Here is a 14,440-nt window from a genome sequence, read left to right as displayed (position 1 = left end):
TTGGCTTTGGGGATGACCAGTGAGATATACCTGCTGGAGCGCATACTACAGGTGGGTGTTGCTATGGTGACCAATGAGCTAAGAAAAGGCGGGGATTTGCCTAGCAGTGATTTATAGATGACCTGGAGCCAGTGGGTTTGGCAACGAATATGTAGTGAGGACCAGCCAACAAGAGCGTACAGGTCACAGTGGTGGGTAGTATATGGGGCTTTGGTGACAAAACAGATGGCACTGTGATAGACTACATCCAATTTGCTGAGTAGAGTGTTGAGGCTATTTTGTAAATGACATCGCCGAAGTGAAGGATCGGTAGGATAGTCAGTTTAACGAGGGCATGTTTGGCAGCATTAGTGAAGGAGGCTTTGTTGCGAAATAGGAAGCCAATTCTAGATTTAACTTTGGATTGGAGATGCTTAATGTGAGTCTGGAAGGATAGTTTACAGTCTAACCAGACACCTAGGTACAGTGGGGAAAAAAAGTATTTAGTCAGCCACCAATTGTGCAAGTTCTCCCACTTAAAAAGATGAGAGAGGCCTGTAATTTTCATCATAGGTACACATCAACTATGACAGAAAAAATGAGAGAAAAAAATCCAGAAAATCACATTGTAAGATTTTTAATGAATTTATTTGCAAATTATGGTGGAAAATAAGTATTTGGTCAATAACAAAAGTTTCTCAATACTTTGTTATATACCCTTTGTTGGCAATGACACAGGTCAAACGTTTTCTGTAAGTCTTCACAAGGTTTTCACACACTGTTGCTGGTATTTTGGCCCATTCCTCCATGCAGATCTCCTCTAGAGCAGTGATGTTTTGGGGCTGTCGCTGGGCAACACGGACTTTCAACTCCCTCCAAAGATTTTCTATGGGGTTGAGATCTGGAGACTGGCTAGGCCACTCCAGGACCTTGAAATGCTTCTTACGAAGCCACTCCTTCGTTGCCCGGGCGGTGTGTTTTGGATCATTGTCATGCTGAAAGACCCAGCCACGTTTCATCTTCAATGCCCTTGCTGATGGAAGGAGGTTTTCACTCAAAATCTCACGATACATGGCCCCATTCATTCTTGCCTTTACACGGATCAGTCGTCCTATTCCCTTTGCAGAAAAACAGCCCCAAAGCATGATGTTTCCACCCCCATGCTTCACAGTAGGTATGGTGTTCTTTGGATGCAACTCAGCATTCTTTGTCCTCCAAACACGACGAGTTGAGTTTTTACCAAAAAGTTATATTTTGGTTTCATCTGACCATATGACATTCTCCCAATCCTCTTCTGGATCATCCAAATGCACTCTAGCAAACTTCAGACGGGCCTGGACATGTACTGGCTTAAGCAGGGGGACACATCTGGCACTGCAGGATTTGAGTCCCTGGCGGCGTAGTGTGTTACTGATGGTAGGCTTTGTTACTTTGGTTCCAGCTCTCTGCAGGTCATTCACTAGGTCCCCCTGTGTGGTTCTGGGATTTTTGCTCACCGTTCTTGTGATCATTTTGACCCCACGGGGTGAGATCTTGCGTGGAGCCCCAGATCGAGGGAGATTATCAGTGGTCTTGTATGTCTTCCATTTCCTAATAATTGCCCCCACAGTTGATTTCTTCAAACCAAGCTGCTTACATATTGCAGATTCAGTCTTCCCAGCCTGGTGCAGGTCTACAATATTGTTTCTGGTGTCCTTTGACAGCTCTTTGGTCTTGGCCATAGTGGAGTTTGGAGTGTGACTGTTTGAGGTTGTGGACAGGTGTCTTTTATACTGATAACAAGTTCAAACAGGTGCCATTAATACAGGTAACGAGTGGAGGACAGAGGAGCCTCTTAAAGAAGAAGTTACAGGTCTGTGAGAGCCAGAAATCTTGCTTGTTTGTAGGTGACCAAATACTTATTTTCCACCATAATTTGCAAATAAATTCATTAAAAATCCTACAATGTGATTTTCTGGATTTTATTTTCTCAATTTGTCTGTCATAGTTGACGTGTACCTATGATGAAAATTACAGGCCTCTCTCATCTTTTTAAGTGGGAGAACTTGCACAATTGGTGGCTGACTAAATGCTTTTTTTCCCCACTGTATTTGTTGCAATTCTCGATTATTGTAGATTTATCGGTGGTGATACTGTTTCCTAGTCTCAGAGCAGTGGGCAGCTGGGAGGAGGTGCTCTTATTCTCCATGGACTTTACAGTGTCCCAAAACATTTTGGAGTTAGTGCTACAGGATGCAAATTTCTGTTTGAAAAAGCTAGCCTTTGCTTTCCTAACTGCTTGTGTATATAGGTTCCTAACTTCCCTGAAAAGTTGCATATCGCGGGGCTATACGATGCTAATGCAGTACGCCACAGGATGTTTTTGTGCTGGTCAAGGGCAGTCAAGTCTGAGGAGAACCAGGGGCTATATCTGTTCTTAGTTCTGAATTTTTTGAATGGGGCATGCTTATTTAAGATTGAGAGGAAAGCACTTTTAAAGAACAACCAGGCATCCTCTACTGACGGAATGAGATCGAAATCCATCCAGGATACCAGGGCCAGGTCAATTAGGAAGGCCTGCTCGCTAAAGTGTTTTAGGGAGCGTTTGACAGTGATGAGAGGTGGTCGTTTGACCGCGACCCTTTACGGACGCAGGCAATAAGGCAGTGATCACTGAGATCCTGGTTGAAGACAGCGGAGGTGTATTTAGAGGGTATGTTAGTCAGGATGATATCTATGAGGGTGCCCATGTTTACGGATTTAGGGTTGTACCTGGTAGGTTCCTTGATAATTTGTGTGAGATTGAGGGCATCTAGTTTGGATTGTAGGATGGCCGTGGTGTTAAGCATATCCCAGTTTAGGTCACCAAGCAGTACGATCTCTGAGGATAGATAGGGGGCAATCAATTCACATATGGTGTCCAGGGCACAGCTGGGGGCTGAGGGGGGTCTGTAGCAAGCGGCAACAGTGAGAGACCTATTTCTGGAAAGGTGGATTTTTAGAAGTAGGAGCTCAAACTGTTTGGGCACAGACCTGGATAGTTTGATAGAGCTCTGCAGGCTATCTCTACAGTAGATTGCAACTCCACCCCCTTTGGCAGTTCTATCTAGATGGAAAATGTTGTAGTTGGGGATGGACATTTCTGAATTTTTGGTGGCCTTCCTAAGCCAGGATTATGACACTGCTAGAACATCAGGGTTGGCGGAGTGTGCTAACGCAGTGAATAACTCAAACTTAGGAAGGAGGCTTCTGATGTTAACATGCATAAAGCCAAGGCTTTTACGGGTTACAGAAGTCAACAAATGATAGCGCCTTGGGAGTAGGAGTGATACTGGGGGCTGCAGGGCCTGGGTTAACCTCTACATCACCAGAGGAACAGAGGAGGACTAGAATAAGGATACAGCTAAAGGCTTTAAGAACTGATCTTCTAGTGGGTTGGGTACAGAGAATAAAAGCGGCAGATTTCCGGGCGTTGTAGAATAGATTCTGGGCATTATGTACAGACAAGGATATGGAAGGATATGAGTACAGTGGAGGTAAACCTAAGCGTTGGGTAACAATGAAAGAGATAGCATCACTGGGGCACCGATTGAGCCGGTCTTCACATGTATGGGGGGTGGAACAAAGGAGCTATTTGAGGCAGTTTGAGAGGGACTTGGGGCTCTACAGTGAAATTGTATAATAAGAACTAACTGGAACAGCAATAGGCAATGCATATAGAAATGGGAAGGAGGCATAAAGCAATCACAGGTGTTATTCGAGAGAGCTAAGACAACAACTGGTAATGGCAATGAAAGTTTGGGCTGAGGCTAAACAGATAAAACAGGACAGGGTACCGTGTAAAGGAACAGTCCAGCAGGCATCAGCTGTGCAGCTGAGTGATCATAAGGTCCAGTGAACAGCAATGTGAGTCCGAGAGCAGTTCGAATTGGTGCTACAGCACAGGCGATCAGGAAGCACGTCTGTTGAATTGCGTGTGCTTGCGGGCCGGGGCTAGCAGATGGATCTTCGTGGTCGTCGCAATGGGAAGCCTGTTGTAACCACAGACGATTACGTCGGCAGACCAGTCGTGATGGATCGGCGGGGCTCCGTGTCGACACTAGGAGGTCCCGTCCGGTTGACAGAGAGGTAGATAGCCAGGAGATGGGCCTGACTCGAGGCTAGCTCAAGGCTGATTAGCCAACCACAACATCCATTCGGTTGGAGCTAGCTAGTTGCGATGATCCGGTGTTAAAGGTCCAGTGATTCAGTGATTCCGGCAGAAAATCCGATATGTTCTGGGTCGATAACGCGCTGTGCAGACAGGCCGATAATAGTCCAGCTAGAGCTGGCTGGTAGGTAGTGCAGGCCACGGACAATGGTGAAAAAACCGCTAATGGTGGCTAATAGCATGTGGCTAGTTAGCTGGCTACTCCCGTCCGGTAGACAGAGAGGTAGATAGCCGGGATATGGGCCTGGCTCGAGGCTAGCTCAAGGCTAACTGGTGCTTGCTTCAGGGGCAGTGGTGATTAGCCAACAGCAACATCCATTCGGTTGCGGCTAGCTGGTTGCGATCCGGTGTTAAGGTCCAGTGATTCAGTTATTCCAGCAGAAAATCCGATGTTCTGGGTGAAAACCGCTAACAGTGGCTAATAGCAAGTAGCTAGTTAGCTGGCTAGCTAGTTTCAACTGGAGATTCTAGATAAAGGGTAAGTAAATAATAGAATCCGTTCCACATTGAGTGAGGCGGGTTGCAGGAAAGTATATTAAGTAGAAGGATGAAAAGTGTGATAGGGAAATATATACAACAAAAGACAAAAAAAAGAAAAAACTGCCTATTTACACGGACACACAACAGAGTACACGACTGCATGCTACGCCATCTTGGAGTTTAGTTTTTTTTAAACATTTGCTAAAATTTATAGAAACATGTTTTTACTTTGTCGTTATGGGGTATTGTGTGTAGATTGATGAGGAAAAAAACAATTCAATCAATTTTGGAATAAGGCTGTAATGTAACAAAATGTGGAAAAAGTCAAGCGGTGTCACGACTTCCGCCGAGGCTGCCCCCCCTCCTGGTTCGGGCAGGCTTCGGCGTTCGTCGTCACCGGAGTACTAGCTACTGCCGATCCCATTCTCATCACTCCACTTGTCATGTCTTGTCAATCACACACACCTGGTGCTCATTCCCCTAATTAGTATGTGTATAAGTGTTCCCTCCGTTCCCCTTGTCTTTGTGAGTGATTGTTTGTTGTGAGAGCGTGTAGCTCGGTTGAGCTACTATTCACTATGTTTATGCCAATGTGGATGTTTTCCCTTGTAATAGTTTCGTTTGACGCTTTGGGCGTTTGATTTATGTAAACGGAATAAACTCTAGACTTCGGTATTTTACCTCCTGCGCCTGACTCCTTCATTCACACCTCGTCACAAGGGGTCTGAATACCTTCCGAATGCACTGTACCTATCTGCTCTCTAAAAAGTTGGGTAAACGATACTTTCCTGTGGATATTTTGTCTCAAATTACGAGCGGTTGAAGGACAACCCCACAGACAACCGGTAGAGTAAGTTTACATGTAATTGTATTCAACATTTACACGATTTTGCACTCATGTGTCAGGCTGTATATACAAATTGATTGTGTATTCCAGCCTGATTAATCAGAAAATGTAAACACATGCTTTATGCCCGTCTCTAGCCCCCCTCTTCCACACACCCAGGCCGACCAGTATAACCTGAGCAGGGACCAGGAGTTGAACCTGGCCTACGTGGGATCTGTACCCCATGGGGGGATCCAGCAGGTTCGGATTCACTGGATGCTGGAGATGATCACAGCACAGTGAGTGTGGGGGAGCCTGCCTTCGGGGCTTTGTGATGTGTTACTAAATAAAATATGACAGAGGTGACCGTTGTATTCCATTGTCATATTTTGCTTCAATCTAATTCCATGTATGATTAAAGACTTTGTATCGTTTTGTAGCATTGACAATGGAGAACCCCACTACAACAACTAAACTGGACCAGCTGATTTGCCTCTTGTGGATAAACGGTAGTTAACCCCATCTCGTCTGGTGAAATGGTATGTATGCTTTATATAATATGGTTCAGATAGATTTTTGTTTCTACGTTTGGGTTTGTTGGAGGTTTTGAATTGATGGGCAGTGTGAACAACTACTTGACCAACTTTGAGGACAAAAGACAAGTGGTTGAATGGAAGAACCTGGTGTATCTCATCACAAAGAGGCACATTGGTCAGTATACTGTGCAGTGATAGGTGAACACACAAATACCCCTATACTCTTATGGATCATATGAATGTTACACTCCACTAACACTATTCATCCTGAATTACAGAGAAGTATGGCTTGGGAAGTGTATTTTGAAACATGGAATGAACCGAACAATCATGACTTTGCAACGTTACTGTGTCAATCCAAGGTAAAGCTATAATTGTCTTCCGTTCTGACAGGTGGCGTCACTTTTTGTAAGGAATGAAAGAATGCAAAATATAACATAATCTGATGAATAATAATTTGTATGTGGTCTGTTTAGTCTATGTGGTCTGTATCTCAGCACCTACGAGAGACTATTGGTCTGTCTTTCACCTAAAGGGTTCCTGAACTACTATGATGCCTGCTCTGAGGGCCTGTGGCCTGCTAGTAGTGCCCTGCGGTTCAGCGGTCCAGGAGACTCCTGCCACTCACCACCACACTCCCCATACTGCTGGTCCATGCTGCAGCACTGCTACAACAGGACCAACTTCTTCACTGGGGAGACAGGGGTGCGGCTGGACTACATCGCCCTGCACAAAATGGTGGGACTGGGACTATGTGGTGTGTGTGTGTGTGACCTGCACACTCTCATTACTATCTTTTAACCATCATTCTGTCAGACTCTAGTTTCCTAACAAGAGAACAGTGCCTAATTCTGACAATTGAAGTTTCCGGATGAAAACTGGCTTGGGCTTATGAGACTCAGTTCAAGTTTAGGTTTTGCTGTCTTCCAGGGTGGAGGCTATTCGTTACCCATCATGGAACAGGAGATCCAGACAGTGAGAGATCCAGGAGCGTTTCCCTCTCTTCCGAACCCTGCCGGTGTACAACGATGAAGCCGATCCATTGGTGGGCAATGTATGACCATGGTCAGTTTCTATGGAATTAACTCCGGTATTTATAGCTGAGCTGAAGTTAGTGTTGATTTGACTCCATGATCCTTAGGTGGATGGACCCCTACCCTTCCCTGTGGAGGGCATCCTAATCCTGCGGGCAAAACTCTCTATGCCCTCTGTCCTCCTCATACATGTGTGGCCAGGGCAAACCAGGTCAGTGCCACCATCTCACATGGGTTTTGATGACAGTATAAAACACATGTTACTTATTCATTTGTATTGTATTTCTCTGGATGGTATTTTCATACCGTACTGTTAAATCATCAATACTTTAACTCTAGTTTATTGATTTCCTATAAGGTGAATGGATTGTGATTCATCAGCATAACAAAAGGCCAAGTTATGATTGTGTGGAAAGATCATTGTGTCAATTCCAAGTAAGTACTTTTTTGGGAGGGGGTTGGGGTGGGTCTCTTCTACTGTGGTGATGAGGATAAAGAAATGAAGGACATGTTTTGTTTTATTTCTAGATGCACTAAGACTTTTGAGGTGGAGTTCTCTAATCACCCGGGATACCATTTTTACATCATATATATATATATATATATATATATATATATATATATACTCACCAGATAAGAATGGTTTAGAAAGTTTAAACGTACTTTTGTAATCTAAAGCAATATGCAATAGTTGGCCTGTATAAAGCATCCTTGATTCACATTTGAAAATGTGTCATTTTGATTACAGAAAACCTGGAGGTTAGTGGTACCTACAGAGTATGTGCTGTGGACTACTGGGGAAGACCTGGAGAATATTCACTGACAGAAATATTCAGAGGAGCACTAGAAGTGAACAAGTAGTTCCGATGTGGTACCATGACTACCATTTTGTGTGTTTTATTAATGTTTTTGTACAGATTGAAAATGTATACTTTCAGAAAACATTATTGCTGCTACGATGTATTGTTGACTTAAAGTCTGAAATGTTTTTTACATGGAATAATTTTTACATACAAATATTTTGTAATTTCACAATCAGTAAGTAAAAGCTTTGTGATTATTTTTTTAACCATCTTGAATCTTTTTAAAAATCTCATCACACAGTGATAACATTAGAATGCTCATGTCTTACCCCTGGACAATGTACTAAAAAAGACACGCAAAGTTTCTTTAACAAAATGTATTGTTGCCAACACAGTGAATGAGTGAAACAACACTGTGGTGTTAATATTCATTTTGGTAATTATGTGATGGACAGTGCACCACATTCAATACATTTTTCTAAATCAATTTAAGTGATTGGATTGGTGCAGGCGTCATGCCCTTTTATTTAAGGGGCATAGAATTATTTTCATAAAAAAATGATTTGTATGCAATTTCCCTCTTCAGTCGTCAGTTGGTGTCTCTGTCCAAGCCAGTAGGGATCCTTTGGCAGCACAACAAGTTCCTTTGGGGTAGACGTTTAGCAAGCTCCTGTTGAGGAGAGGGAATGAAAAACGGGGTCAGCTGGGGACTAAACTTGTAGGACATAGACCATCCAAAAAATAAATAATATTTGACACTCAGCATCTAACATTTACAGTAATGCAAACAGAACACTTGCTCTTTGGTGTAGGCTGGAGTACTGTAAAGCACTTCGTAAACAACTTCATGTAAGAAGGGCTTTATGAATAAAATGTAATTTGACACGTACCAGACTGCAGCACAGGCTCAAACTGTCCGGCCATGCAGATCTCCTCCTGCTTGGCACGAATGCTCCTCTGGATGGTTGGGGGTAGGCCACGGGGGTTACGGGAGAAAATCAGGGAGTAACCATCCTCACAGCTTCCATCGTCCTTCAGGGTACGGCAGGCATAGGTGATGGCATAGTTGTCATAGTCGGTGTCAATCACCCAATAGTTGTCACCTGAGAAAAGAAGAGCGTATACTGTGAATCTCGAGGGCGGCTTACTGTTGGTTGTTATTGATGTGTCTCTGTGCCTGTAAGTGTATAGGCGTATTGTCTATAAGGGAATATTGTGGTCTTGTAATGCTCAGTCTGTAGAGCATGGCGCTTGCAACGCCAGGATTGTGGTTTTCGATTTCGGGGCCATCTACACATAAAAATGTATGCACGCATAACTAAGTCGCTTTGGATAAAAGCGTCGGCTAAATGGCATATATATATATATATATATATATATTCAGAAGATGTACCTCCGCTGGACAGATAGCTGGCCAGGCCCTGGTAGTTCATGAACATCTTTCCAGGGTTGGCAGAGTCAGGCACAGTGTACTGGGCAGCCATGTCAGCGCACACCACCCAGAATCTGAAGATGAATGTCAATGGTGGAAAAAGCTATTTTAATAAATATACACTGAACAAAAATATAAATGCCACATGCAACAATTTCAAAGATTTTACTAAGTTACAGTTCATATAAGGAAATCAGTCAATTGAAATAAATAAATTAGGCCCTATCTATGGATTTCACATGACTGGGAATACAGATATGCATCTGTTGGTCACAGATACCTTAAAGTAGGAGTGTGGATCAGAAATCAGTCAGTATCTGGTTTGACCACCATTTGCCTCATGCAGCGCGACACATCTCCTTTGCATAGAGTTGATCAGGCTGTTGAAAGTGGCCTGTGGACTGTTGTCCCACTCCTCTTCAATGGCTGTGCGAAGTTGCTCGATATAGGCGGGAACTGGAGCACACTGTCGTACACGTCGATCCAGAGCATTCCAAACATGCTCAATGGGTGACATGTCTGGTGAGTATACAGGCCATGGAAGAACTGGGACATTTTCAGCTTCCAGGAATTGTGTACAGATCCTTGCAACATGGGGCCATGCATTATCATACTGAAATATGAGGTGATGGCAGCGGATAAATGGCACGACAATGGGCCTCAGGATCTCTTCACGGTATCTCTATTCATTAAAATTGCCATCGATAAAATGGAATTGTGTTCGTTGTCCGTAGCTTATGCCTGCCCATACCATAACCCCACCGCCACCATGGGGCACTCTGTTCACAACGTTGACATCAGCAAACCGCTCGCCCACACAACGCCATACAAGTGGTCTGCGGTTGGGAAGCCGGTTGGACGCACTGCCAAATTCTCTAAAACGACGTTGGAGGTGGTTTATGGTAGAGAAATTAACATTCAATTATTTGGCAACAGCTCTGGTGGACATTCCTGTAGTCACCATGCCAATTGCACGCTCCCTCAAAACTTGAGACATCGGTGGCATTATGTTGTGTGACAAAACTGCACATTTTAGTGTGGCTTTTTATTGTCCCCAGCACAAAGTGCACCTGTGTAATGATCATGCTGTTTAATCAGCTTCTTGATATGCCACACCTGTCAGGTGGATGGATTATCTTTGAAAATGAAAAATGCTCACTAACAGGAATGTAAACAAATGTGTGCACAACATTCTAAAAAAATAAGCTTTTTGTGCATATTTCTGGGACCTTTTATTTCAGCTCATGAAACATGGGACCAACACTTTACAAGTTGCGTTTATATTTTTGTTCAGTGTAGTTACTCATCACAGATACAGCACTAGAATACAATTACTAGCAACATGTATAGGTAAGCCTTATGTCTTCACTCCAACAAACTGAATGACTAGGGTAAAAATGGTGCCGGAGGAGAAGGCTGCCGTTTTACGGCCCCTTAACCAATTGTGCTAGTTTATGTGTGTTTTTGCATTATTTGTCATTTATTCTGTACATAATGTTTCTGCCACTGTCTCTTATGACCAAAAAAAGCTTTTGGATATCAGGACAGCGATTACTCACCTCGTATTGGACAAAGATTTTTTCTTCAACGAGTCGGACATAAAGGATATTCTACATACACCTGACAAGGCCCAAAGCACCGTCATTCGCATGAGAAAGAGACGGAGATATCGTGGACGTAGGTCAGAGTGCCTTGTAAGGATCCGACGGTGAGCGAGTACTCTAACATCAGTCCTATTAGCCAACGTACAATCATTGGAAAACAAAATAGATGACCTACGATCACGGATATGCTTCCAACGGGACATTAAAAACTGCAATATCTTATGTTTCACCGAGTTGTAGCTGAACGACGACATGGATAACATACAGCTGGCGGGATATAAGCTACATCGGCAGGATAGAACGGCTGTGTCCGGTAAGACAACGGGTGGCGGTCTGTGTATATTTTTAAACAACAGCTGGTGCACGAAATCTAATACTAAGGAAGTCTCGAGGTTTTGCTCGCCTGAGGTAGAATATCTCATGATAAGCTGTAGACCACACTATTTACCAAGAGAGTTATCATCTATATTTTTCGTAGCTGTCTATTTACCACCACAAACCGATGCTGGCACGAAGACTGCACTCAGTGAGCTGTATAAGGACATAAGCAAACAGGAAAACGCTCATCCAGAGGCAACGCTCCTACTGGCCGGGGACTTTAATGCAGGAAAACTTAAATCTGTTCTACCTAATTCAGGTTTCTTCAATTCCGGTCCTGGAGGGCCGAGACACCTCTGTTTTTCATCCTCTCCTTCTAATCAGGGGCTAATTCAGACCTGGGACACCAGGTGAGTGCAATTAACTACCAGGTAGAAATAAAAAACAGAAGTGTTTCGGCCCTCCAGGACCGGAATTGAAGAACCCTGACCTAATTTCTACCAGCATGTTAAATGTGCAACCAGAGGGAAAAAAACTCTAGACCACCTTTACTCCACACGCAGAGACACGTACAAAGCTCTCCCTCACCCTCAATTTGGCAAATCTGACCATAATTCTATCCTCCTGATTCCTGCTTATAAGCTAAAACTAAAGCAGGAAGCTCCAGTGACTCAGTTAATAAGGAAGTGGTCAGATGACGCAGATGCTAAGCTACAGGACTGTTTTGCTAGCACAGACTGGAATATGTTCCTGGATTCTTCCGATGGCATTGAGGAGTACACCACATCAGTCACTGGCTTCATCAATAAGTGCATCAATGACGTCATCCCAACAGTGACCGTACGTACATACCCCAACTAGAAGCCATGGATTACAGGCAACATCCGCACTGAGCTAAAGGGTAGAGCTGGCGCTTTCAAGGAGCGGGACTCTAACCCGGACGCTTATAAGAAATCCCGCTATGCCCTCCGACGAACCAAAGAGTCAATACAGGGCTTCGATTGAATCGTACTACACCGGTTTCGACACTCGTCGGATGTGGCAGGGCTTGCAAACTATTACAGACTACAAAGGGAAGCACAGCTGTGAGCTGCCCAGTGACGCGAGCCTACCAGACGAGCTGAATCACTTCTATGCTCGCTTCGAGGCAAGCAACACTGAAGCATGCATGAGAGCTGTTCCGGACGACTGTGTGATCACGTTCTCAGTAGCCGATGTGATTAAGACCTTTAAACAGGTCAACATTCACAAGGCCACAGGGCCAGACGGATAACCAGGACGCGTACTCCGAGCATGCGCTGACCAACTGGCAAGTGTCTTTACTGACATTTTGTCCCTGACTGAGTCTGCAATAACAACATGTCTCAAGCAGACCACCATAGTCCCTGTGCCCAAGAACACTAAGATAACCTGCCTAAATGACTACCGACCCGTAGCACTCACGTCTGTAGCCATGAAGTGCTTTGAAAGGCTGGTCATGGTTCACATCAACACCATTATCCCAGAAACCCTAGACCCACTCCAATTTGCATACCGCCCCAACAGATCCACAGAATATGCAATCTCTATTGCACTCCACACTGCCCTTTCCCACCTGGACAAGAGGAACACCTACGTGAGAATGCTATTCATTGACTACAGCTCAGTGTTCAACACCATAGTGCCCTCAAAGCTCATCACCAAGCTAAGGACCCTGGGGCTAAACACCTCCCTCTGCAACTGGAAAAAAACTCAAAACACACCAAGACAGTCGTGAAGAGGGCTCGACAAAGCCTATTCCCCCTCAGGAGACTGCAAAGATTTGGCATGGGTCCTCAGATCCTCAAAAAGTTCTACAGCTGCTCCATCGAGAGCATCCTGACTGGTTGCATCACTGCCTGGTATGGCAACTGCTCGACTCCAGCCACCCTAGTCATAGACTGTTCTCTCTGCTACCGCACGGCAAGCGGTACTGGAGCACCAAGTCTAGGTCCAAAAGGCTTCTTAACAGCTTCTACCCCCAAGCCATAAGACTCCTGAACAGCTAATCATGGCTACCCGGACTATTTGCATTGTCCCCCCACCCCACCCCACCCCCTTTTATGCTGATGCTACTCTGTTTACTATCAATGCATAGTCACTTTAACTCTACCCACATGTACATATTACCTCGACTAACCGGTGCCCCCGCACATTGACTCTGTACAGGTATTTTTTACTTACCTATTTTTTACTTAACCCTTTTTTTTGTTAAAACTGCATTGTTGGTTAAGGGCTTGTAAGTAAGCATTTCACTGTAAGGTCTACATCTGTTGTATTCGGCGCATGTTGCAAATACAATTTAATTTAATTTAATTTGAATGTCACATTTCTAAGACTATTACCATTTCATCAGAAATAATCTCCAGCTCTCTTACCCGAACAGTGTGACACGGCCCTTGGAGGAGGCGACCATGGAGCCGTCGTCACCGATGGTGTACTCCGCTGAGATGTTGTCCTGAAGGAACAGACCCTCAGGGTCCTTCTTCTGCAGAGCGTACCACTTCCCTGCATACTGGAGCACACACACATAAACAACAACAGGTTAGTTGAAGAGCCTTGCATGTAGGACTGTTGTAGCCTAAGCAATAATAATTTCCTGCATACTGGAGCAGGAGTGTCGCAACAATTTTTCTAGCTGCGTACTGTAGCACTGGCACACATACAACAGATAGATGTACTACAGCCTTGCAGGTAGGTCTGCTATAGAATATGTACTACACAACATGTGTATTGTCGGCTGTACTCACTCTCTTGGGGTCAAAGTCCTCCTTGACTGTGAAGCTGTCCACCACACAGGATGCAGCCCAGCTCTGCTCCAGACCCACCAGGAGCACCACCACCAGGGCGAGCATATGGAAGTTCATTTCTAGAGGAGACAGAAATTAATTAGTAGAATTTGATAGAGCACAATAGCTATTCCTCTCAATTGTTAACAATTACATGTCATAACTTCGTAAACTGACAAGCTGACTATGATGGAACGTTTCAAAGTTTATCTCATCTTCTCTCAAAGTTTCTCAACAAATTGGTCCCAGACAAAACTATTTACAAACCATTTTATAAAAAACGATAACGTTACAATATTAACAAAGCCAAATAATCAGATAAATCCATATTAGCAGCAACATTTGAACAACATTCCCATGAAAATTTGCAAAAATGTACCTGTTATGGAACAAAGCAAGTGGTGAAGTTTCAATGAAGTTGTAGGACTGTGT

The 14,440-nt window shown here is 44.1% G+C and overlaps 1 protein-coding gene across 1 annotated transcript; it reads right to left on the bottom strand.

Annotated features, from left to right (window-relative positions):
- Window positions 1-8,708: 8,708 nt before the first annotated feature.
- On the bottom strand, window positions 8,709-14,086 carry LOC311141123 (purpurin-like; the record flags this gene model as incomplete). Its single annotated transcript, XM_084176380.1, has 4 exons — window positions 8,709-8,950; window positions 9,241-9,353; window positions 13,598-13,734; window positions 13,970-14,086. 4 exons carry the CDS (start codon window positions 14,084-14,086, stop codon window positions 8,709-8,711), a joined length of 609 nt encoding a protein of 202 aa, XP_084032506.1.
- Window positions 14,087-14,440: the final 354 nt, after the last annotated feature.

The sequence above is a fragment of the Coregonus lavaretus genome (genome assembly GCF_964263955.1).
Source record: "Coregonus lavaretus genome assembly, chromosome: 14".
Classification (NCBI taxonomy): Eukaryota; Metazoa; Chordata; class Actinopteri; order Salmoniformes; family Salmonidae; genus Coregonus; species Coregonus lavaretus.
The sequence above is the reverse complement of the archived record's forward strand: the minus strand, read 5'-3'. Positions and strand labels throughout refer to the sequence as shown.